The sequence below is a fragment of the Hakea prostrata genome, chromosome 2 (assembly GCF_041222555.1).
Source record: "Hakea prostrata isolate BN-2017 chromosome 2, UWA_Hpros_2, whole genome shotgun sequence".
Classification (NCBI taxonomy): domain Eukaryota; kingdom Viridiplantae; phylum Streptophyta; class Magnoliopsida; order Proteales; family Proteaceae; genus Hakea; species Hakea prostrata.
The window spans coordinates 10,218,087-10,243,621 of record NC_142601.1 but is presented as its reverse complement, the minus strand read 5'-3'; the positions used below and the strand labels follow the sequence as shown (position 1 = coordinate 10,243,621).

Sequence of the window (25,535 nt, the reverse complement as noted above, 5' to 3'; positions counted from 1 at the left end):
GTGGTTTGGTTGGCGTGGATCTAGCCATCCTGATGCAGTACTAGCCCAACAAACCATTGCTGATGATTCCTTTTGGAGGCAACTGAATAGGACACTGGGCATTATAGAGCCTATTGTGTTTGTTTTAAGGATGGTGGATTCGGAGAAGAAGCCCACAATGCCCCACATATATGCTGCCCTCGAGAAAATGAAAGAGTTGGTTAGAGCTGTTGCCCCTAGCTCCTTCAAATCCTACGAGAGGATCATCGATAATAGATGGGAGATGCACTTGATGCATCCTTTGCACTTGGCTGGTGAGTCACTTTTCAGTCTTTAAGTTTTTGTTGTATACTTTAATTTACATTCTTAATTTGTTATAAGTTATAAGTTATAACTTATAATTTATATACAACCAAATCACCAAGTCACTAACCAAATTTCTTATTTCCACAATGCAAGCTTACTACCTCAACCCAAAGTACCATTACGAGAATGATCTGGGGCTTGATGTAAAGTTGATGAATGCGGTGCAAGACGTCGTGCAAGGGACAATTAATGGAGAGGTGAGAACTTATTCAATTATTTCTTCAACTTCTTGCATTAATGCATTAAGCATATACATAATACAATAATTGAAGAATTGGTGTACAGATCAGGGAGTTCAGGGATGCCTCTGGGAGTTTTGGAAAGCCTTCTGCAGTTGCAACTAGGCAAAAAAATGATCCTGGTAAATAGTCCATTACTCTATAATTCATTAAGTCTATAACTTTATAACTCTATAAATGATAACTGATAAGTTATATAAATATAAAGATTTACTTGCCTAATGCATTCTTATTTTTGGTTATGCAGCTGACTAGTGGGTGCTATATGGAACTAGTGCGCCAAATCTCAGGGACATAGCAATTAAAGTACTCTCACAGACTTGCTCATCCTCTGGTTGCGAGAGGAACTGGAGCACCTTCTCGCTCATCCATAGTAAGGTACGGAACAGATTGGGGAATAAGAGGCTCGAGGACTTAGTGTATGTGCATTACAACATGAGATTGAGAGTAGGGCACATAAAAGATGATATAGATGACGACAATCGTGAACCGATTGAGTTGACTGATATATTCCACGAGCCCCCCGCAGAAGATGAGGAAGATGATGTCATATATCAGTGGGTTAGGGATCGAGGTGGCCCAGTGTTGGATGGGCCAGGAGGGCAGCCGGATCCTACCATTGCTGCTGATATGGGCCCAGATGTTGTGGCTGAGCACATATCTTCTGATGAGGGTCAGGTTGCTGTAGCAGCATCAGAAGAAATTTTACCATTTCTGGAGCCACTTGGTCGACTTGAAACAACTGAGGTGACAACTAGTAGTGGGGATTCAGATGATGCCGATGATACTAGAGGGCCAAGTGGCCCAAGTCAGCCATCGAGTTCGAGTCATAGAGGCAGTCAGGCTGGTCTTGTTTCTGGTGGAAGTCAGCGTCAACAAAGGGAGTCACCTCCACCAGGTTTGAGTCATCCGACACATGCAAGCCACAGTTCCCCTATCTCTCGAACTTATGCTAGGAGTAGGAAGAGCAGATCAAACCAGGGGCAGGGGCAAACGAATGATGATGTGAGCATGCATGATCTTGAATTGAACATGGGAAGCATGAGCCTAGATCATGGTCAAAGTGATTCACATCAACAGAGTTTGGACACTTGCCTGTCATTGGGTTACCAATACGGGGATCATAGCACCGGGTCAGATTACAATGGGTATTCTCTTATGGAGGTCATACTATTCCTCAAGACCCTGCACCTAGAGAGTACACATATGGGAGTGAAGGTGGGTTGTTAATTGAGTGGTTTAGAAACCCCTACCCACATACTCAACAACAATATGAACAACAACAACAACAATGGCTCTTTCCCCACCCATGATTGACGGTTATCCCACAGTGCTATTCCTCCAGTATTCTGACATGGAGACATATCAATTCCATATAAACCGATATGTGACATACTACAGTGATGGATTGACTTGGGAGTCATATGTGGCCACCGTTTAGAATCAATTCATGCAAAATGCTGAGTGATACCCTTAGTCTTAGTCTTAGTCTTGTAAGTTGTAAGTTGTAATCTTCTAATCTTGTTACTCTTGTGATCTTGTTAGTCTTGTGACTTGTGAACTTATGGATTATGATTTATGACTTACTAAAAGTCTAAAAGTCTAAAACTTCTTAATTCTTATGGTTGTAAAATTTTGAAGACATTTAACAATTTATTACTTTGAATCTTTGATAGTTTGAACTTTGATCACTTGTTGACTTGAATACTTGATGTGTAATGTTATTGTATTTGATACTTGATAGTTGATAACTCATTAACTTGAATTACTTGATATCTTTACATTACATGTTGTCTCTAAGACTCTAACATTGCATTTCACGGAATTTCGGTTTTACACATAGGGTCGACTTAGGAGACATAGTTAAGGTTATTTTCTCACAAATCTAAGGCCACCAATGTGTTCAAAAGGCCTTAAATAGGCTAAATACCAAGTTTCAGCCCAACCAGAGCCCTAAAACCCATCGAGATGGGCCATCGAGACTACGCCATTTTTTTTGTAGATCTCGACCAAGATCTCGCCATCTCGGTCAAGATCTCACCTTTTCTTAGTGGCGAGATCTCGCTCGAGAGAGAGATCTCCCACCATGAATGGAATATGTCAATACACAAGACCCAGATGCACCTCTCCACTTCATCCACCCTATTTCCAACCTAAACTACCTATATAATTTAACTTTTACCTGACAAAACTTGGGAGCATAGCTATCAATGCAACCCAAGGTTGTGAAGGGGTTCCTAAGTGTTAGTTATTATTTCCAAATTTATTCTATTATTAAAAAAACAGAAGAGAGAGAGAGAGAGAGAGAGAGAGAGAGAGAGAGAGAGAGAGAGAGAGAGAGAGAGAGATTCTCCTCCCAGTACACAAGGCTCTTGCATGTGGTAGGGACTAGCAGGGTCAAACATATGCATTCTTACCCATTTCTAGAAAAGCTGTTTCCAAGACTTGAACCCATGACCATAGTCCAAATTTTGACTGAGATGGCTCCAAATTTTGGTTAAACCTTGGTTTTCCCAAAAAACCTAAGTGAAACCGTGTGTTAGTTTAAAAGTCCTAGGTTCAACAACATTTGACAATATTTTGGAAATTTTGGTAGTTTTGATCAATAAGTGCTAAGTTATGACTAATTTGAACCCGCCCAATTTTAACAGCTTCAACAAATTTTGACAAGTTTTCGGAGTTTCAGCCAGTATCGATAGTTTCGACCAATTATGACCAGCCCATCACATGTCAAGTTTTGTCCCCCCAAAATCCCTAGTTTCGACACGGTTTCAACTGACCTCGGCCATATCTCAGGTTCAACGCTAGTTTCTGGATGGTCAAAAGACTCAAAACTAACCTCAAGACCGACATCTTGATCCTTGCCCACGACCAAGCATTCAGCAAGTTAGTATAGTATACAAAAGATTCATATTATTAAATCAATTTTAACCCACATCAAGTCATCAAAATTCAATATTCACATCAAGTCATCAAAATGAATGTTAAGTTAAGCCATATCAAGTCATCAATGATCAACAAAAAACTAGAAGACAAGATAACTGAAAGAAGAAGCTATTAGGAGTTTGTAGCAATCAAAACATACAATTGGTTTATATTGTTCTTGGAAGTGGTCATTGTGGTTATCCTTTATCTCAGATTTGGTCTAGACTATACTTAGAATATATGATTTATTTAAAGAAATTAAACTGCTACCGAAGTAGAGAAATGTTCTTCTTCCTCTAAGAATTTTGACTAGTTAAATAATTTTATTTTTACACAAAACTTCTTCATATTAGATTAAAGGCATAGAACAGAACCATCTTCCCAACAAATCTATGATTGTTTCCTTTTCATTGTTATTGAAGGAACCATGTCCCGGACAAACCTGATTTTGAGTGGGAATATTGTCAGAATTGCTCTATAAGAAAACATTTAATATAGAAGAAAAAAAAAGTGTTTTACTGATTTTTTGGTTTTGGACATGGTTAAATCAGAAGAAGAAAATTTGAAGAGAGGATTATGGGAGCCTCACAGTCGTTCTGAAGAACTCTACGAAAGAAGCTTTTATTTATAAGGAAAGCAGTCAAAAATTGTACAAGACTACTTAGAGAAAGAGTCCTATATGGGCTCAAACTAATGCCTACAGCTGGGTCAAGAGTTAGCATCAGGCGCTAACTCTTGACCCCCTTTCTTGCTTTCTAAAACTAGCCTTCAACACTCCTCAAGCTGGAGAATGAACATTAGACATTCCCAGCTTGTTATAACTTATAAATATAATTCAACCTTTCAGCCCCCAAAGATTATGTGAATAGGTCAGCTAGCTGTTCTACAGTTCAAACATGACAAGTGAAGATCGGCCCTTGTTGCAGGCAACAGTTTTGCATGAACAAAGTGGTAGTCTACTTCAATATGCTTCATAACTCGTGAAACACAGGGTTTGATTATATAACCTCGTGATTAAAGCCAAGCTCCCCAAAACTGCTTAATCCACATCAACGCACAAGTGACAATTGCTACAGCTCGATACTCTGACTTTGCACTGGATCAAGCAACCATGCCTGCTTCCATGGTGGGAGATCTCGCGAGATCTCGCCGAGATCTCGCGAGATATCTCGTTTTTTCACATTGGCGAGACGAGATGGAGGTCGAGATCTGCGAGTTGGGATATCTCGCTCGAGATCTCGCCATATCTCGCCATATCTCGCTATATCTCGCCATATCTCGCCATATCCCCATATCTCGCCAAACTGGATCTCGCTGAACTCTTAATTTTTGCATTTTTTTGTGGATTTTGGCTGAATTTTCACTTGCAAATACTCTTAGCACATCTACAACAAGGAAGATCAATCATTCTCTACTTGTCTTATGAATTTATGATTTAATGACTTATATAGAACTTCTAATGGTTGTATAATTATTTTATTCTTGAAAATTGAGATTGTGATACTCATATGGATGGAATTTTGATAACATTTAAGTTAGTTGATGCATTTGATATACATGCTTTCATTTATATGCTAAAGGTTCTATATTACATGTTGTATAACATTACATTCCCTAACCACTACATTCGGTTTCACACTATGGGTAGACTTAGAAATCATACATAGGGCTGTTTCTGACAAATCCAAGGCCACCAACGTGTTCAAAAGGCCTTAAATAAGCTAAATACCAAGTTTCAACCCAATTGAGACCCTAAAACCCACCGAGATGGGCCACCGAGTTGACGCCAAAAAATTGTATATCTCGACCGAGATCTCACCGAGATGGTCGAGATCTCTCTTTTTCAAGGTGGCGAGATCTCTCTCGAGAGCGAGATCTTCTACCATGGCTGCTTCTTAACCTTCCTTTAAGAAGTTGTAAAAGCCAGAATAGGCTCCTGCCCCTATGCCTTAAACCTCCATAAAAAGCTGATTTGATTAAAGCCCCATCACAATGCAATGTAACCATATGTTGAGGAGGCTTGAAATAAGAACAAGCTCTAGGCAGCTTAGACTTCCGCTCAACATAAATATTCCACTTCTCAGCTATGTAGGAAGACTAGTCAGTTCTTTCACAAGGGATTGGCAGCCCACTTATGCTGAACATCTTCTACTATTGCTGCTAAAATTTGGTCTATGGTCCTTGACTTGTTCTGAAAGATCCTGAAGTTTCTCTCAGTCCAAGTGCATTGAATGGTTGAGTAAAACTCCAGAGTTGCTATGCAACAATTGCTCCACTGGGCACAAAAAGTTGTTCAACTTCCAAATGGTTACCTCTTGTAGCCAATCTTCTGCCTCTCCTTGGTTAACTTTCCATACATGCATCCCCACACCAGAGAGTTGAAATGACACTGGAAGAAAAGGTGCTTTCTGTTTTCAATGCCAGCTCAACACAAACTGCATTGTGATTGCACTGGGATATACCTTCACACTAGATTACCCCTATGATACAATACCCAGTGCATAAGGCTTCCACCACTACAGGTTCTGGGGACAGCCTTACTTAACCCTGCTTACGCAGAGAGGCTGAGTCCACACTCGACCCCGTGATCACTCAGTCAAAATGGAGCAACCTTACTGTTACTTCTTTTTTTTTTGGCAGTAGCAAACCAGGTGAAGTAGGATTCAACCCTAGGTATCTGCTATCAGCAACTGGTTTACATTCCCACAATTTCATGTGATTCCATTCTATACTAAAGCTTCCAACTCAGAATATGGTTGCATAACTTGCATCTTCATCCAGCTTAAACCTCCTGCTTTGTTGTAGTTTTTGAAGCAATTTGTTTATGGGTGGTAATGAACACTACCTTGATACTAAAGGCATAGCAATACAAATATGTGGCAATTACATTTCCCAATTATTAAACAACCCATCAAATCCAAAATTAACCACAGATCAGCAGCGATCCATATAGAGCCTGCTGCAATGGTAAAACCAATGAGCACAGCTAAAGCAGACTGTACCAAAAATAACATTGGGATAGCTTTCCACTTTTGCTCTAAAACATAACATTCATAATTAACGAGCCAATTACTCTTTGCTCCAAAATACCAACTCCACGATGTGGCATACCTTCTTAGAAACCCTGCGGATTGTCCGAAACACAACCTTTGAAAAGATAACATTCCGCAATTCTGAAAAATGCCATGCATGCAATAGTTAGGATATGATAAATCAAGAGAATATGATCACCAGAGGAAGCAGAAGACAAGAATTTTATACAATTTTACATCAGAGGGGGAGGGGGAGGGAATGCATAACATAAATTATCTCTGTAAGATTATGGGGATGTTAAAAATTTTAATTTGAAAAAGAAAAAAAAAAACATTGTATGTTCAGTAAATTCACATTACATGGTTACAATTATCCTCGATTCAAATCAACGACAGGACACTACCATTGCATGCCGATGCCCCTGCCCTTGCTATTCCATATCCAATCATAACAGCTGCTGGGGTTGCAAATAGTGCCAAAACAGAAGGATTAGCAGTTGCAAGCGAGGCAATCTCATTGCCAGTTCCAGTTTCTACTGACAACCAATCAACTGCATGCTTGAACAAGAAAGGTACTTGAACATTCAGAACCTGAGGGATGATAGCAATGAATTGTTAGATAAAAGCTTCCTAAGTAAAAGAAAAGCATGTTCACTTGAGAGAAGACAATGACGGAGGAAGAACTAAAAGAACAGTTCTCACCTTTGCTCCTACTAGAAGACTGACTGCCATCACTACCCTGAAACGGAATTCAAGGTTGTCCTTCAGCCACAAATACTTGGCAAGAGTTCCAAGGATTTTCATGTCCGCAATTTCATCTTCTGGGGGTCTTTTTACAACTGTGTTGGATTTTGCCTGCTTTCCAGCCTGCTTTGCTCTGCTCAAATCACCAGCTGATGTTGATAACAGTGCGTGCCCACGGTGCAAATGGATCTGTTCACAATTTTGCATTACACAAGCATTTCTATGCATACGTTCCCCCCAATATCATTTTTGACCAACATAAACGCATTGGGGTGTGGACTACAAAAAAACATATTGAGTGCGGGTGGACGTAACAAAATGCTTCCAGTCCATCAACGGAAGCAAGCAATTCATTATCCACCTTGGCCACAAAAATGCGTTCGGGTGCTTGAAAATAATAATTTTGCCAAATTCTCACTAACAGCTAGTGTTCCTTTGACCATACTAGTAAATGCAACTCAAGCAAGGATAACATGAGGAAAAGAAATAATAATAACTGTTAAACGATTATATAAAGTTAGTTTTTAAACTTTTTACTTCTAATATTTTACTAGGTCAGGTCTAGGTGTTGCAGGTCAGACTTAGCCTTATTTGGTTCAGATTTCTGTACTATTTTAGGAAAGATATATGTGGGACAGCTATACATTTTATCTGTTTCTAGATTACTAGGGATGTGATCTAGATTGACTGTAAGTTGAGGAATGTCAATATATTCTCTGTGTGAGGGAGGGCTGCAACTTCTACAGCTCCCTATCTTCCTCACTTCTTCTTCTCCATTCTTCCCTCTCTCTCATTCACCATCTTCTCTCTGTTTTCAATCTTTTTGACTTTCGTGTAACATGGTATCAGAGCTACAAAACCTGTTCTTGTGTTGTAACAGGAGCCTTGAGTTTTGAGAGTCTTCTTAAGTACTTCCTCTTGCCTAACACAGCCTTTGCTGCATTCTGTGATTGCTTCAAAACCAGCCACACAATAATGTGAAGTGTTTCTTCAAGAGGCCTGATTCTACCCTATGAATGGCTTTAAGGTATGGGACCTGTACCATGTCTGTGACGCTAGAATTTGAGATTTTACTGCTGCTTCAAGCCTTAGATTTGCTACTTGATGGAAGACCTCGAAGCCTACTCTGATTTCTGTCAAGTGTCAACAAGTACTCTCTTCTATGGAGGACGACTACACTGTTTGAATGTTGAATTTACCCTGAACTCTGCTCCTCAGGTTCCATTATTCTGACTCAATCTAATTTAGTTATTTGAAGCTTATTTGTCTGCAGTTGCTGCTACTGTGCACCTAGTTAGTTGGCTGTTCAGAGTTTTTGTTTGATTCGGTTATCTATCCCTGTACATCTGTTTTTTTCCTGCTGCCATGGCCCGACCCTGAGGCATCTACTGATATGCTAGTCTATTAACTTTGTGGTGTATCTAGTTACCTATTATGGGCCCAGGCTGTTGAAGCCTATACTCATGCAAAGGAAAAGATTAGATATATAAAAGAAGACCCTCCCAAACCTGACCTCTAGGATGCCACATCTGTTGTTGGCTTGTTGCACATGATGATTGGATGCATGAAAACTCTATTGTTAATATCTGGTTCTGGAACAGAGATGAACCTAATATTACAGCCAATGTGATGTTTCATACATTAGCTAAAGGAGTGCAGGATGATCTTTATGGAAGTTATTTACAGACCAAGAATATTTCCTGCAGTTATGAGGTCTACAAAAAATATTTCAGTTTTCACAAGGGGACAAATCACTTAGTGATTATTTCAGTGCTTATGACAAATCACAAGGGGTATCATGAGGAATTACAAAAATAGCAGCCTTTGACAGTTGATCTTGACCAATTAAAACAATAAAGGGCAGACTTTCATGTGGCTAAACTTTTGGCTGGTTTGTGACCTGATTATCAAGGAGTGAAAAGCCAGCTATTTACTGGAGAGAAGGTGCCTTCCCTCAATAGGTCTTTCACGACTTTTTTGTCGTCACTATTCCATGTAAGTCTTCTGTTGCTGCCCCTACTAAAGACGATCCTGCTTTTTTTGTTGATCGAGGAAGAGGATCTTTTACAGGCTGTGGTCAGTCATGTGGCCATGATCATGGTTCCTGTGGACAGTAATTTGACAAGTCCTCTCATCAATGCACCTTTTGTGGTCTAATCATAGTAAAGCACACAAGCCTGATTGGGCTCATGAATTAGCTAATACTGGATTTGTTGACACTTATAGTGATCCTAACCCGAATGGCAACACATCTCTACCATCCACTTCTGAAGGTTCTTCCGTTGGACCTAATATTTCTCGTGACAACTATACTATGCTTCTCAAACGCCTACAGCAGCTTGAAGCTGCCACTGCCTCCACATCTACTACTATTTTGGCACATACAGGTAACTCTGCATTCCTCGAATCTACTTCCACACCATGGAAGATGATTCCGGTGCTTCCTATCATATGACTGGTTAAGTCTAATTTGTTTTCATCCTTAAACAGTCATGCTAACTTTTCACCTATTATTCTTGCTGATGGTTCTACTACCAAGATAGTTGGACATGGAGTGGTCTCTCCCACAACCTACATGGACCTTTCCGCTGTTCTTTTTGTTCTCAAACTTCCTTTTTAAGTTTGTTGTCTGTAGTCAGTTAACTAATGATCTTAATTGTTCTATTACCTTCTTTTCTTCTTATTGTGTCTTTCAGGATCTACAGACAAAAACGACGATTGGTGGAGGGCTTGAGCAATCAGGCTTGTAGTACTTAAATGGCATTGGACCTTCTCTAGTGGCATTATTGGCTTGGTCATCCCTCTTTGGCAAAGCTTCAACTTATGGTTCCTGTCTTTCAGTGTGCTCACCTTAAGTGCGAAGCATGTGAATTGGGAAAACATCATCAGTCTTCTTTTCCTAGTAATACTAATACACGCAGTCATGGTAAAAAATCCGAGGGAAACTCAAGTTTCGACCGGGTGAAAATGGGAAACTTAGGTGGAAACTTGGGAAATTTTGAGGAAACCGAGGACTTTTCCATACAAGTTTCGACATGTTTTAGAGAGTATTTTGGGGTGGGATCCTGTATTTAAGCTAATTAGAGTATAAAGAATACATTTGTTGTATTTCGCTAAAAAAATCAATGGAGATATGTCATTCAATGTACATAACATCAATGTAGAGTTGTCCAAAAAGTACATTATAAACTTAACTACTTAAGCACATAACATTCAATATATAATTTCTAACTTCAAAATAGTTGACAATAAAAGGAAAATACAACTTAGTGTTAAGATGAGTGCCAAGAGTGGATTCATCCTATGAGCTGAGTAGTACTACGTCTGTAACATCCTCTCCTCCAACCAACGAACATAGACATCCCATGACATTTTATGCCTATGGTTCTCAAGTTAATCGACAACTATAACTTTATGAGTCTGGTCATCAATATGCTTAAGATAACCAACTCCGAGGGAATACGTACTTTGGATAGGGAAGTCCCGATGGAGGGGGTATTTGTCGTGGGTATTTGGGGAAACATGAAATAAACAAAAAAATTGAACATTTGGAAAAGCTACAAAATTTACAGGAAAAAGTCCCAAGTTTCCACAAAATTTCCCAGGTTTCCACGAAATTTGGGAATTTTTTTCCTCATGAACCAGCTGGTCCAACTAGGTTGAACCAAGTTTCGACAGGTTTCGAGGTTTCGACAAGTTTCGACGAAATTTTGACAATTTCGATCAAAACTGAGGACTTTTTTTCGGTCCTCATGAGTTTCGTTTCGCATTTTCCAAAATGGGAAATTTCGGTGGAAATTTCGCAAGTTTCGATGGAATTTTGTTCTATGCACGCAGTTCCTCTTTATTCTCTTTAGTCCATTCTAACATTTGGGGTTCTTGTCATGTCCGTAATAGATTAGTGTTTAATTATTTTGTTAGCTTCATAGATTGATTATTCTCATTTAACTTGAGTCTACTCACTAAAAGATCAACCAAAGTTTGATTCAGTTTTTCAGAACTTTTGTAATGAAACAAGAACTCTGTTTGATGCTAGTATTAAAATTTTTCGACTAGATAATGCTCTTGAGTGAGTTCAAAAGGATATTTCTGAATGTTGTTTGTCTAAGGGAATGATACGTCAAACAACTTGATCTTACACCCCCAACAAAATAGGGTGGCTGCACGTAAGAACCGACACTTGTTGGATATTGCTCGTCCTATTATGTTTCAGATGAAGTTCCCTATACATTTTCAGTGTGATGCTATTCTTACTGCTTCGTTTTATTATAAATCGTATGCCTTCTTCTCTCGCTAGATAATAAAATCCCTTTTCATCTTTTGCAGCATAACGCAACCTTGTTTCCCATTCCACCTAGTGTTTTTGGAAGTGTGTTCTTTGTTCATGACTTTACATCGGAAATTGACAAATTATCTCCACCTGCGCTGAAACGTATTTTCCCTGGATATCCTTGTACTCACAAGAGGTACAGTTGTCTTGAACCACTTAAATCATCATTTTGTGAGTGCCGATGTTACCTTCTTTGAAAACATACCTTTTTATTTTTCCTCAGATGATTTAATTGTTGTTTTTCTTGAGAATCACCTGATATCTTTCTTAAATAATTAGATTAAAACAACAATGCCAAAATACAAAGGGAGAAAGAGGGGGGGGCACAGCCTAAGGAGAGGGAGGCCTAAAAGGGGAGGTGAGACTCCAAGAACTAACAATCACCCTATTCCAAGGAGAGTCGGTCACCAAGGGATGGGGAAAAGAGACGATCTAGATGAGACCTCAAAACAAATGGCCTTCCAAATCAAGTCAAGAGATCAAGATTTGGAGGTCCAACGCTAAAGATTTCGCTCCCACCACAAATGGTGGATAATGACACCAAATGCGAGCTTGCCCACCTGGTCGCAGATGGATGAGACAAAGAAGACTCTCAAGCACCAGGCCCAGTCTTGAGCAAAACCGTAAGAGTGCCTCGACCTAGGCCAAATGGTGGCTAGGGCTTTCTCCCAGAGAGAGCGAGAAAAGGGGGCAAAGGAAGAAAAGGTGCTCAAGGTCCTCACAACAGTTCCAACACAAGGTACAGTTAGGGTTAACCGGGATATGGCGGCTAATGAGGAAGGTTTGTGGGAAGGGCAAGGTTAAGGGCTCTCCAAAGAGTGAGAGAGTGATAGGGGATGTGGCCTTTGAACCAAACTAGGGGGGCCCAGGGGACAAGGGGATGGGGGAAGTCTAATAAGGTTCCAAGCAGAGGAGGTGGAGAAAAGCTTAGTGGGGGAGGGTAACCATAAAGAAATGTCAGTAGGGGAGGTATCTGCGGCAAGAGGGGGAGAGAATTCCACACATGTGTGAGCCTTGGGTGGGGGAGCAGAGACCAAGAACCACTAGAGATGAAAGTGGATAGAGTGGTGAGCTTGGGAATACGGGTATCTGGTATCAAACACAGAACGAGGACCAAAAAGGTTAAAAAGAACTCTTGACGGGTGCCAAGGGTCTAACAAAAAGAGGTAGAGGAGCCTGAGGCAATTTGAGTGGAGATGGCATGAAGAGCTCAAGGACGGAGGAGCAAGAGTTTTCTACAGACCCAGGAGGGGTTAGGAGGGATGGAAACAGTCCAAATGAAGTCCGATTTTAGCAAGTGAGAGTAAATCCAAGAAACCCATATGGAATTGTACTTGGAAGCAATTTTCCAGATGAGTTTCATAAGGCATGCAAGATTGATATTGGAAATTCTACAGAGCCCCAAGCTCTTTCAGATTTGGGGCGGCCGGAAAAAGGCTAACTGATGGGATGGAGAAAGCGGGAGGATTCTTGACCTTTCCAAAGGAAGGCACAGCAGAGGAATTCCATGGCCCGGATAGTGGATTTGGGAATGGAGAAGATTTCGCACTAATAGAGGTAGGAAGATTGGAGAACTGAGCGGATGAGAACTACTCCTTCTATAGAGTCCTAACTATTGTTGATGTATCAATGTAGGCAGCAGTAGCATTACCCTCCAGCACTAGAAGATATTGCAACCCCTGATCAAGTCATCCCTGGTCCTCCTTCTGACACCATAGAGCCATCGGACTTACTAGTCTCCCTTCACACAGGTACACTCTCCTGCACCTTAAAACCCCTACATATCCCATCACTCAATACATTTCTGGTTCCCATTTTCCATTTCTGTGTTGCTCATTTATGTCCTCATCATCTACATACTAACAAAGTTTCAAATTTTCATCTTAAGGCCATCTCTCATCCAGGGTGGAAACCTACTATGGACGATGAGGTGGATGCATTATTGTCACAAAAAACATGGTCTCTTGTGGATTTGCCTCCTGGAAAGGACATTGTCCATTGTCATTAGGTCTACACTATTAGGTATCTTTCTACATCTTAAAGCTGCTAAAGGCTATACTCAGACATAAGATAGACTACTAAGAAACTTTTTCTCCTGTGGCTTCACTTAATCTTGCGAGAGTTCTATCTCAGCTGCAATCTTGATTGGCCCTTTACAAGTTGAATGTTAAAAATGCCTTCTTCTATGGGAGAGCAACCTCCTGAATTTGTTGCTCAAGGAGAGATGTCAGGCAAAATTTGCAGACTTTATAAGGCTATTTATGGAGTGGAACAGTCTCCTCATGCGTGGTGTTAAGAAATTCAGCTCCATTGTTACCCGATATAGTTGTATACATGCTACTCTAATCATTCTATGTTTGTTCACCGTCGGACTTCACATGTAGTAAAACTCATGATGTATATTGATGATATCACCATCTTTGGAGATGATGCTTACCAGTATTGCGGATGCAAAGACTTACCTTCACCACCATTTCCAAATGAAGGACATAGGTCCACTTTGATACTTCTTGGGTATTGAAGTTCTTTGCAGCAAGAAGCAAATTAATTTGTTGCAAATTAATTTGATGTATGTGCTTGACTTCCTGACTGATACAAGATTTTCTGGCTGCCAAACCAGTTTAATACCCCTATGGACCCTCATAAAAGGTTTAGCAGCACTGGTAGTGAAGATTCTGAAGATCCTCATTGCTAAAGTTGGTTAGTAGGAAAATTAATTTACCTAATAGTTACTAGGCCAGACATAACATTTGCTGTTGGAATGGAGAAAAAACATTTATGCAGGACAGATATCATTTTATTTGTTTCTAGACTACAAGGGACGTGATCTAGATTTATCGTAACCACCTTCCCTAAACCAAAGATAAAGATATCAGATATGTCAGTATAATTCTGTGAAAGGGGGAAAGCTATGACTTCTACAGCTCCCCCTCTTCCTCACTTCTTCTCCATTTATCCCTCTCTCTTGTCTTACCATCTTCTCTCTGTTTTCAGTTTTTTTTACTGCTGTGTAACAATTACAAAGAAACATAACATCACCTGAAGTATAAACGAATAGTTAAAAATGAAATTCTCACAAGCAAGTAATATTCCTTTGCCCATAATTAGTAAATGCAACTCAAGCAAGCATAACATAAGGAAAGGAATCCCTCAAAAATCTGTTCTCTAGTCTTCTTACATGTACTGGTGTGGAATCTTTGCTCTTCGGAAATCCATCATCCATGCATTGGAATCCCTCTTCTGTAGCTTCCTTTAAAAAGGCCAAAATTCCTCCACCCCACTAGTTGGGTTCCATCAATAAACCTAAATCTGTAGGAGGCCTTGGCATCCGAAGGATCAAGGACTACACGCAGAACAGAAAAGCCCTGTCCCACTACATGCCCACCCATCATTCCTCATTGTCCGCTCTCCAAGCCCCCCCCCCCCCCCCCAAAGCATCTTTTGCCCTGGACTAGAAGACCCCAACCATCTCTCCTTCGCCTGCCCTTTCACCAAGCTCGTTTGATCTCAAGCCCTTACCTCTATCTGGATCTTTTTGCCCTAGACTTTAAGACTGCAACCACCTCTTCTTCACCTACCCCTTTGCCAAGCCCATTTGGTCCTGAGCCCTTGCCTCTGTCTGGCACTAATGCAGATGCTTGTGACCTTTTGAGATTGAACGTTGTTGGATCATCTCATGCTTCGGAGGATCTTCTATCGTCGATATGGTGGGAAAGCTTCTCTTTGGCACATTTGTTACTTACATCTGGATGGAGCGGAACTTTTGCAAATGGACCTCCAAATCCAGCTCCTAAGAAAATTTGGAAGGCCATCTGTAGGGATCTTGTGCCCAAGCCTCTAATAGACTCCCCAAGGAACAGGCTCACTATCATTACCTGGGGACTAAAGACCTCTTTGCTTTTTCCTCCTAGGCACCACTAATCGAGCTGGTCCCCCTGCCCCCCCCCCCCCCCAAATTACTTTTCCCTTTTGGGCTGTTTATAATAGATCTCATTCATCCAAAGAAAAAACATGAGGAAAGGAGATAATAATAATAATAACAAAGAAATGCACTATTACCTAAGTCTTTAGGTAGGATTACAAACAAATATTTAAAACTCTGAGTTCAGTTTACATTCGCACTCATTTAGGATGCTTTTATTTGTTTAGAGTTGGTTTGAAAATTTAAAATAATAATAATAATAATTAGGGTCCAATACAAATATAAGCAAGTTTCAAGGAATGAGGTAATGAGAATCATGAGACTTTACCAACTAAAAGACATGGACAAATGGATTAAGCATCAGTCCTACCAAGGTCTCTGTTACGTTGGTTAAGGATGTACATCCACAATGAAAAAATATTGATCCATTTGCATTCCTCCTCCAGAGCTCACATGTGTACTAGTCATTAGGAACACAACCACTAACCAAGGAACGAATAGTTTCGTTTCATAATGGAAGAAAGGTATGGTTACCTGAAGTTAGAGACGTCAATGGATACTGAATAGTCAAAGATATCAATCTGTTTACATTTCTACTCTAGAACTTCCACAAATATTAGCCACTAGGACTGCAGTTTATCTGCTTGCTTAATGGTTTTGGCCCTTATGGGTCAACACTAGAATATGACTTAAAAATACAGTTCCAAACCTGAGACCTGGTATAATTAACCAATGGGTGGATCCCTTCAATTCCCAAATGATTCCAAGCAGTCCGAAATAAACCTCTTTAGAGTGTTTTCACTTAAACTCCTGAAGTTTATTGAGATAAAATAGTGATAACTCAATTTTATGAAATGAAAAATGCACTCCTTACAAGTTGGTCACTTTATTCTATTTTTCTTCTTGCCATTTTCTTTTTTCTTTTTTTTTTTTTTTTTTTTTTTTTTTTTGGGGGGGGGGGGGTGTTAACACTCCTTAGAGGCCGTGTGGGTTGGAATAGTTAAGTGTGTGAGATCTATGTAACTAGAGTGAAGGAACAGAAAGTAAAGGATGGAAAAATGAGGGAAAAGTGATTATGTGGACCCCAAAAACTTGTTCTATGTTTTCCACACAGTCCCACCCAAAATGGTGGACTTTTTTTAGACATGGGGCAGGACAAAGTTGGTGCCACCATTAGCAAACAAGCTTCTTGAGAAACCTTATTTGCTCATTCTCCCATCCGCGTGAACAAAATAAACTCAAATTTTAAAATTTAAATGTAAGCAATACATTTTTCCCACCTTTCTTGTTCCATCAAACAATCATCTCTTAAAGTTTCAAAAGGTTAACAAAATTGTTCATGCCATTTTATTTATTATTATAGAAAGGGGATGAGATGGGAACATTCTACTTTGTCTTCCCCAATTTTCTCGTCTCCGGAACCAGTTTAGATGGTCGATCCCATCGTTGAAATTAAAGAATTCAATCCAGGCCCGTGTCTCGGGGTCAATAACAAAATCATAAAGTTTGTAAGATCTGTTGAAGCAATATGTTCAAACCCAGAAAATGGGAAATCATTAAATCCACCCAAATCACCAATCGCCTGTTCAGTGTCCTTCATGAGAAACGAATCAAATCAAGGTTAGATCTCTTACTCTGTTATGGGTGGCATCCATCAGAATATCCAAAGAAGGGACTTCTTGACTCTGTTGTCGCTGTTTGATGATAGTGATGAACAGGTGGTGCAGTAGTTTTGCTTATATCAAGCACCGAAGATTGACACGAATACGAAAACAGACTCCCAATTTCTTCTGATTGGGAAACAGAACCCAATAGAAGAGAAGAAGAAGATACGTTTACCTTCCCAGTCATTTCTCTAACTGGAACATCGTAGTTGTTCTTCCTCGATAGACTCATAATTTGCAACTCAAACCTCGTTGCAGCTTCTTCTACATCAAGATACTCTAACAGGATCAGAAATCCACGCTTTTATACTTAGAGCTAGATCTGAAGTTCCTCTTTAAAACCCTCCCTCTGCTAGGGATTTCGAAGCCATAACTTCTACCTTTGAGAAGAAATGTCAATCTCATGGGCAGATCATCCGAAAGGAGACGTTGGAAAATGAATCTCTTGAAAGAGAGTTTACTATACCTTATATAAGAAGTCTTAGTCAACATGTCATTGAAAAACCTTAACAAAACCCATCATCCATGGGAAAACTGCCATTTCCAATATCATATGCATATACGTGTGGATCCAAGTGAGGAGGCATGTGATATTTTTCAGACTATTCCCCATCATTGCAGTTGGCTTAGGGTTGCCGTATTGACTCTTATTGATCAGATCGTCGAAGAATTTTCTTAAAATTTGTTTTTTTTTTTTTTTTATTTCAGGTAACCCTGAAATTCGACTGACAAAAGTGAACCCTAGTCTCCAAATTACGAGATTTCCAGTGACCGGACAAGAAATGCACCGACCAAGTTTGGAAACCTAACCCAAATTGAATTCGCTGGAGATGCTGGTGAAAAAGCTCCTCTACTTTGTTTCTTGCAAGGAGAGTAGAAGAAAGAAAAACAAGCGGGAAAATCTTCTCCTGACCTCGCTCCCTGAAATAGGGAAATTTTCAGTCTCACCCCTGACTTACCCCCGAATATCAACGTCATCCCCTGACTTACATAATTTATCAGTTAGCTCTCTTATTATTAAGGACGGGTAGTGTCTGTTTTTATTTATTTATTTTCAATATTATCCTCACTACTTAAAAATTTATGAATACCATTCGAATTATATCTCCAAAACTATGGAAGGATTTAAGATTAAACGAGGAAGAGGGAGATGAAGAAGCAAGTAGCCTATGAGGTCTTGATAAAAGAATTATAATCCAGACCGAACCTGGTTGGACCGTGTAATCGACCATATGTTGAATGGTCTATTAAGAAGATTTGTGACAAGCGCGTTTGTGAATCAGACTCCTAATCAAAGAAGAGTTTTATCCAGACTTAAATTGGTCGAAGATAGACTCAACAACTGGAGTCTATATTGAAGTCTAAGTAAGGATCTAGTTTGAGATGAATCAAACACTAAAAAACCCGAAGAACCCTATAAAAAAGGCAGATAGGCAAGAGAGAAAGGTACGCTGAATTGAGTAATCACTATTGAGATTCTTATTGTTTGTTGCATTCTTGTCCATTCTGGTCGGAGAGAATTCTAACGAGATCGTCGAATGTGATACTCGACCTCGTTACAAGTACATTTGGTTGAGAGGACGAACAAGAATACACAGCAACAGGTCTATTTCGAAATATTTAACTTGATTTCATCAGTGTGCTTAATTGTGACTTTCTAATTACAATAGGTACTTTTAATAAATTTTTACCATATAAAAGGTCTGATTGGATAATTCAAATGATGGCATTAATTTAGGGGATAATTCATTAGAAGCATTGAAAATTTTCCTTTTTCTTGAGTAATATAATCATGACTTTCTAAGTCATATCCAGTACCAATAAACCCTTTCAAGCGTTAATGGAAGGGTGAAGTTTGTTCATCTTAGTAGAGAAGCAAACAAAGCTGTTGATTGGATGTCTAGGGTGCAACTTTGTCCCTTAGACTCATGAGCTTTCTTTCCTGATCCTCCAGCTGGGTTAGAAGGAATTCTCATAGTTCTTGTTTAAGTTAAGTTTTCTGTTTGTTCTTTTGAGTTGTTTTTTGTACCCGAGAAAATAATAATAATAATAATACCGGTTCAACTTCAGTACTACTGTATTGCCTACGTTCAGTTTTCACCAAAACTACTTTTGAAATGGACGGCCGAGATCTAAATCTAGGTCGAGATTTGATCTTGACCGCTGCGCATTTAATACATAGCATTCAATTTCACTCCGTAGCATCATTACCAAACAAAATATGACGCCGTGGCTAAACGTTGGAAGGTGACTTACCGATTTTCCGGGAAGCCCAATCCTTGTGGGCGATGCAAAGCCCCAGAGTAGAAGCCCATTCTGTTGTTGGAGAAAACCGCCGGTGCGCCTCGGAGAAGATTCGTCGTCGGATATATGACTTCCAATTCCGATGTTCAGCCCCCGGCGACCATCTAGCAGGGAGCCTGAAGAAATTGATTTCTGATAAACAAAGCGTGAACTCAGCTGGTCTCTGCAACGCAACAACTCAGAAAGCTTAAAACAACATCTCCTTGAAGCACCTAACATCCTCGTTAATCAATTTCCAGCATTAATGGTTGCTGATCAACCCAGGCTCACTTTTCACTCGCCTTCATAAACGAATTTACATGCCAAACACCAATTGATGCTTCAATTTTCCGTGCAGCACATGATCGAAATATATTACATATAGGATCGATGTTGGTTATGATATGATTCATGAGCTCGTTTACTTCTTCCTTTTGTTACTTTTTGAAACTGTTAGGCAGGTCTGAAATCTGAACGGTGAACGATCACAATAACAATAATTAAATAGATTTAATGCAGAAATGCGTGGAAATGGCGTCACTATAAATAATTTATTTATTTATTTTTAAAAAATAGATAATTAAAAAAAAAAAAGTTTATTGAAGCTTCTGAAAAAATGATAAATTATTTGGAAGATTACAATGAGCATTACGCAATGTTAACAGGAGGCTGCTGACTATGAATGTAAAAGGGCATTTTAGTAGGTAAATTATTGAATAAATTACATGCATGAATCATGATGCAAGCTTTCTCCTTCTGAAAGCATTAACCAACCCATCGTTTTGGTTTCTGTGGTTGACATGGTTCGTAGCTGTTAGTTTTATAGTATAAAATACACATTTTTAGTTTGTTGTTGGGTGTATTTTCTGGGTTGCTCTGTAAGGTGTCGCGTTGTAAGAGGTATATTCAACGGCTATCATCTTTCACCTTTGTAATCATAATTATCCGTTCTTGTCACGTGTTGTCTTCCAAAAGTCATAGTAACAAATAAGAAGTTAAAAATCAATACATCAAAGCAAAAGGTTAGAGTTCGAATTCTCTTGGGCTAAGGGCAAAGCTCCGCTTTGTATTATGTAATACTTTAATCTCTAATATATAAAATTGTCTGTTGCTAAAAAGGAAGGAAGAAGAAAAAAGAAAGAAACAAATAAGAAAAACAAGAAAGGAAAAAAGAAAGAAGGTCATAAGATACATGTTTTGCTAGCTGAACAAACTAAATGAAGGAAATGTTTCTGCTGCAGGAAATGTTACCACTTGGTCTGGCACTTGCTACATTACACCTCTGATAGGGGCTGTTTTAGCATATTCATATTGGGGAAGGTATTGGACAATTGCAATTTTCTTCACAATCTACTTCACTGTAAGTATATATTGGAATTTTGTTCCTTTGGTTTCTTTGGGCTATTGATTCCTTGCATAGAATGTATTTGACTAACATAAGGTTTATATAATCCAGACTCCAAAGTGACCTCTACTTGACAGCCATCACCTGTGAGTTCAAAATGTTAATTTTTATATCCTCATATTTAGAGATTAATCTTGGATGGTTGCATGAATCCAATCAAAGCTAGTTTGAAATGAAAAAGAGGAAAATGATACAAATTAGAAGAAATGCATCCACTGAAATGCTAGAAGTCTTTGTCTTATCATGGGCCCTATTTTGTCCATGAGTGGGGCTACCACATCCATGTGTTAGGGCACTTTTGATTTGTGCATATTTAAGGTTTTATTGAGGGTGATTTACCTCTAATCATATAGTGTGTCTTCATTTATTTTTCTCAATTTACTCCTCTTTTATTTTCATGGCTTTTCTTTTTTCTTGACAGCTGACTAGATGTATTGTACAGGGAATGGGTACTTTGACCTTGTCAATTTCAGTTTCTACCTTCAGGCCAAGGTTTAAAGTATCCCACGATATGATACTAGCCAATACGTATCCATATTTGACCAAATTGATACGATACATCTCGAAACGTCTCTCCATTGAATTACACTAAAATACATTAGCTAGAGCGATACAATACTTGATACAGGACGATATGTCTCTTAAAATCACCTGACCGATACGATACTTGATACTGATACTTTAAACCTTGCTTCAAACCACCCCATGTGTTGGTTCTCTTTGCCCACCCGCTACACCAATTCAGTACACTATTTTTTCTTTTGCGGCCTATATCTGATTGTTCTAGGCACTGGTGAAATCAAACCTTGTGTCTCACCCTTTGGGGCAGATCAATTTGATGATACTGATCCAGGAGAGAAAATGAAGAAAGGGTCTTTCTTTAATTGGTTTTACTTCTCTATCAACATTGGTGCTCTTATATCAAGTAGTCTTCTTGCTTGGATTAAGGACAATACTAGGTAGGGACTAGGTTTTGGTATTGCTACAGTGTTTATGGGATTTTCCATTATAAGTTTCTTTTCAGGCACGCCCTTATGTATATAGATTTTAGAAATCAAGTGGGAGCCCTCTTACAAGAATGTGCCAGGTTGTAGTTTCATCTATTCCCAAGTGGAACTTGGAAGTCCCTCAGGATAGTTCTCTGTTGAATGAACTGTCAGACAAAACCTCAGCAATCAAAGGGAGTCGGAAGTTGGAGCATAGTGATGAATTCGAGTATTTCCTTCTTAACCTACATGTTAAATTCTCATATGAATTGAAATAATAATAACACAAGAATGCAAACTAGCAGATTTTTGGAAAAAATCATAGATAGTGGCATGTCAACATTGTATTAATATTTGGATTGTATTATATTTTGGATATATATGAAACCTTGTTGACAAGCAAGGTTTCACTTCTCTAGTCAATGGAAACTCTACACTATTACACAAGTCGAAGAATTGAAAATCCTGATACGCATGTTTCCTATTTGGACAACTGGAATAGTGTTTCTGCTGTTCATGCTCAAATGTTCACCATGTTTGTGGAGCAAGGGATGGTTATGGAAACGACTGTCAGTTCCTTCATCATTCCCCCGGCATCCTTATCAACATTTGACATACTCAGTGTCATTTCTTGGGTCCCAGTGTATGACAGGCTCCTTGTTCCATTTGCAAGAAAAATCACTGGTTAAGGAGAGAGTATTTTCACAGTTGCAAAGGATGAGCATTGACCTTCTAATATCAATTCTCGCAATGGTTGCTGCTGCAATTGTAGAGATCAAGCGGTTAAAAATTGCAAAGTCTCTTGACTTGGTGGACCATAAGGTGGCTCTACCTATGAATGTATTATGGCAGATACCTCGGTATTTTTTGGTTGAGGCTGCTTGAAATATTTACCCTTATTGATTTGCTCGAATTCTTTTATGACCAATCACCTAATGCTATGCGTAGTTTATCGGTTTATGTAGTGCTTTGTCACTTCTCACAAATGCCTTTGGGAATTACCTTAGCTCCTTCATTCTGACCATTGTGACAACCATAACAACTAAAGGTGGAAAGCCTGGTTGGATACCCAATAACTTAAACAAGGGGCACCTTGATTACTATTTTTGGCTACTTACAGGTCTCAGCTTCTTGAACCTGGTGGTGTATTTCATTTGTGCTGGAAGGTACAAATATAAGAAAGCATCCTAGGATTATCCAAACAAGATGCATTACTATCACATAACAAACCAAATACACGTAATGTACATTAAATTGTAATTTCAATTTACATCCAGGTAGAATTTGCAATTATTTATGTTAACCTTGTTGATTGTCTGCAACACATCTTTCTTTCTCACTTCTGGATGTATTTCTAGAGTCTTTTTGCTTAGATTCTATTACGTTTTTATGTTAAGAATACTGTGATAATGTATATTGGAACTCTTTCTCTCTGGGCAACTTGAAAAACATAAGAAATCAATGGTTGAATGACATAAATTTGATATTAGCATCTTTAAACAGAATGCCAATAAAGCAGATTGCACACACTGTTCAGGATGCCGATTGACCTTTGTGTGCTAATGTTGGATCTAAGGGTTAGATATTACTTGATCATTGGGGTATATGAGTGGTGTTCTATCTCCAAAACAGATATGTTTTTCTGTTGTGGTTGGGAAACATACAAGAGATCATGTTCCCGGATCTGAAGCTGGTGATAACTTAGTGAGTCAGGTTCATCCTCATCATGGAATATGGGGGAATGAAGAATATCCCCTTGTACCTTCAGGTGACTTGAAAATTTTCTGCATAAGGAAGGGGTTTTGTAGGTGATTGTCTTGATCTTATGGATCTTGGAAACATCCTTGTGGTCGTTTACTTATTGTTCATTGGATTGATTGCCCCTCTTTAAATCACTTATGTCCAGTCATAGCCGTTCTAAATTTCTATATTTTGTACTAAGTTATGTACAAGACTAATACTGATGCATCAAGTAATCCATAATTGCTTAATCATTATTACCCCTGTTCAACATCTGTAATGGTGAAATTCCATTTGTATATGCATATACTGATAATACATCTCTGTACAAAGGAGTTGTATACACAACATTTCTGTAGCCATACCTGCAAGGGACTTGATTGAACCCCTGCCAACCTTCACCCTTGGTTACTGTATATAGTTCATCATTCCATTTCAACTCAACCATTGGTTGTGGAACCGGTTGGACGGGATAGATCAAGCATTGCTATAAAACCTTCAATTACAAGACATATGGTGCAATGAAAAAGAAGTTTGAGATTTACTGCTTCCACTTCATCACAACAGGTGGTCGATAGGGTCTGTCCCAATTTTGATGAACATGTTTCTAACATTAAGGATACAAACCTTAATGGTTTTTGTGACACCACACTCCACAAATGGCTCACATACGTAGCATTTGTATCCTCCATAGACCTTAACAAAGCAGTAAATGTAATTGACCCTACTACTCTATATTTGCTATCTTAATTAATATCAAGCTTTGATTTAATATAAAAAAAAAATTATACTAGAAACCTTCCAAAACAACTGCTCCTTACTCAAATTCCCAGTGAAGATCAAGGTCCTTGAATGGTGAATGTTTGGAAGTCCAAGAAGATTGGATAAGCTTATTACTTCTTTCTTCCCTTACTAAGATTTCAGAAACCTTAATCACAATCAAACTACAACTTTCAGACAGAGAAAAATAGAATGGATCAGCTGGGGTAGATGGAGGAACAGTGAAGATAGGCTGGCCAAGCTCAAGCGTCCTTCCCAATGTGTTTTTTTTTATTGTCCTCAAACCAAAATATGGTTGAAGTGAATATCACAAATTGAACCCTTTCAGAGTGAAACTTCAGGAGGGAAAAAAAAAACATTATTAACTTCAGGTGAAAGGGATATTCATTTTGTTAGGTTATCAAGTGCCTAAACAAGAAATTGACCTACTCTGCGATGTATCTTCTTCCTCTTTCTCTGCGACTCTGACCCAACCAAACATATCCCTCTTCTCCCTCATCTTCTCCCCTTCCCCACGGCTGTAACAATGTAAGAGCCTACACCCCCACCCTAGGGGGGTGAGATCTGGAGTTCCTGGTCGTCTCTGCAATGAGAAAAACAAAGGTAAGTAAGGTGTGTGTTGTTCTCCTTTAGACTAATCTCTTCTGATTTGCAGGATGATGTGATGCACCCTGTCAAATCTGGAACCACACCCACTCTTGCATACCTCAAGTCATAATCTAAAACCCAGCCATTACACTTCAAATCCTTCTCTCTGCTGAACAAGATCCCATTATTCATGGCCTGAATCAAATCTAGCATACCAAATCCAAAATACATAATCCTACCATCCATATCCATGCCTTTACCTACTGAGATCAAGCCATTAATAGCCTAAAGCCAGAGCTTAGTCACTTCATCTAAATCTGACCCAAGCACTCGATGATCCCTGCCTACCCAAAACCATTTATGGCTTGGCCGTACTCTGATCCCCTTTATTCAAACCATCTCCCATGTATGGAAGGCCAGGACATATTTCTTCTTTTAGACAATCGTTTGAACCATATTCCTTGTGCCTTGCTACCTGTCTCAAATTCAAACATTGTTGTCCAGTGGCTCTACAATACAACTCTTACTCAAAATGGTAAGATCTCCCTCAGC

The 25,535-nt window shown here is 39.1% G+C and overlaps 1 protein-coding gene and 1 pseudogene across 1 annotated transcript in view; one reads left to right on the top strand and one right to left on the bottom strand.

Moving 5' to 3' along the window:
* Nucleotides 1-19,953, bottom strand: part of LOC149023681 (ABC transporter B family member 25, mitochondrial-like) — a 39,132-nt gene extending 19,179 nt beyond the window's left edge. Inside the window, 4 exon segments of the mRNA XM_089144205.1 lie at nucleotides 6,621-6,682; nucleotides 6,946-7,132; nucleotides 7,244-7,474; nucleotides 19,458-19,953. Coding sequence (XP_089000331.1) covers nucleotides 6,621-6,682; nucleotides 6,946-7,132; nucleotides 7,244-7,474; nucleotides 19,458-19,724 — 747 coding nt within the window. The 5' untranslated portion in view covers nucleotides 19,725-19,953.
* LOC149023680 (protein NRT1/ PTR FAMILY 8.3-like) lies at nucleotides 19,889-23,066 on the top strand (annotated as a pseudogene).
* Nucleotides 23,067-25,535: the final 2,469 nt, after the last annotated feature.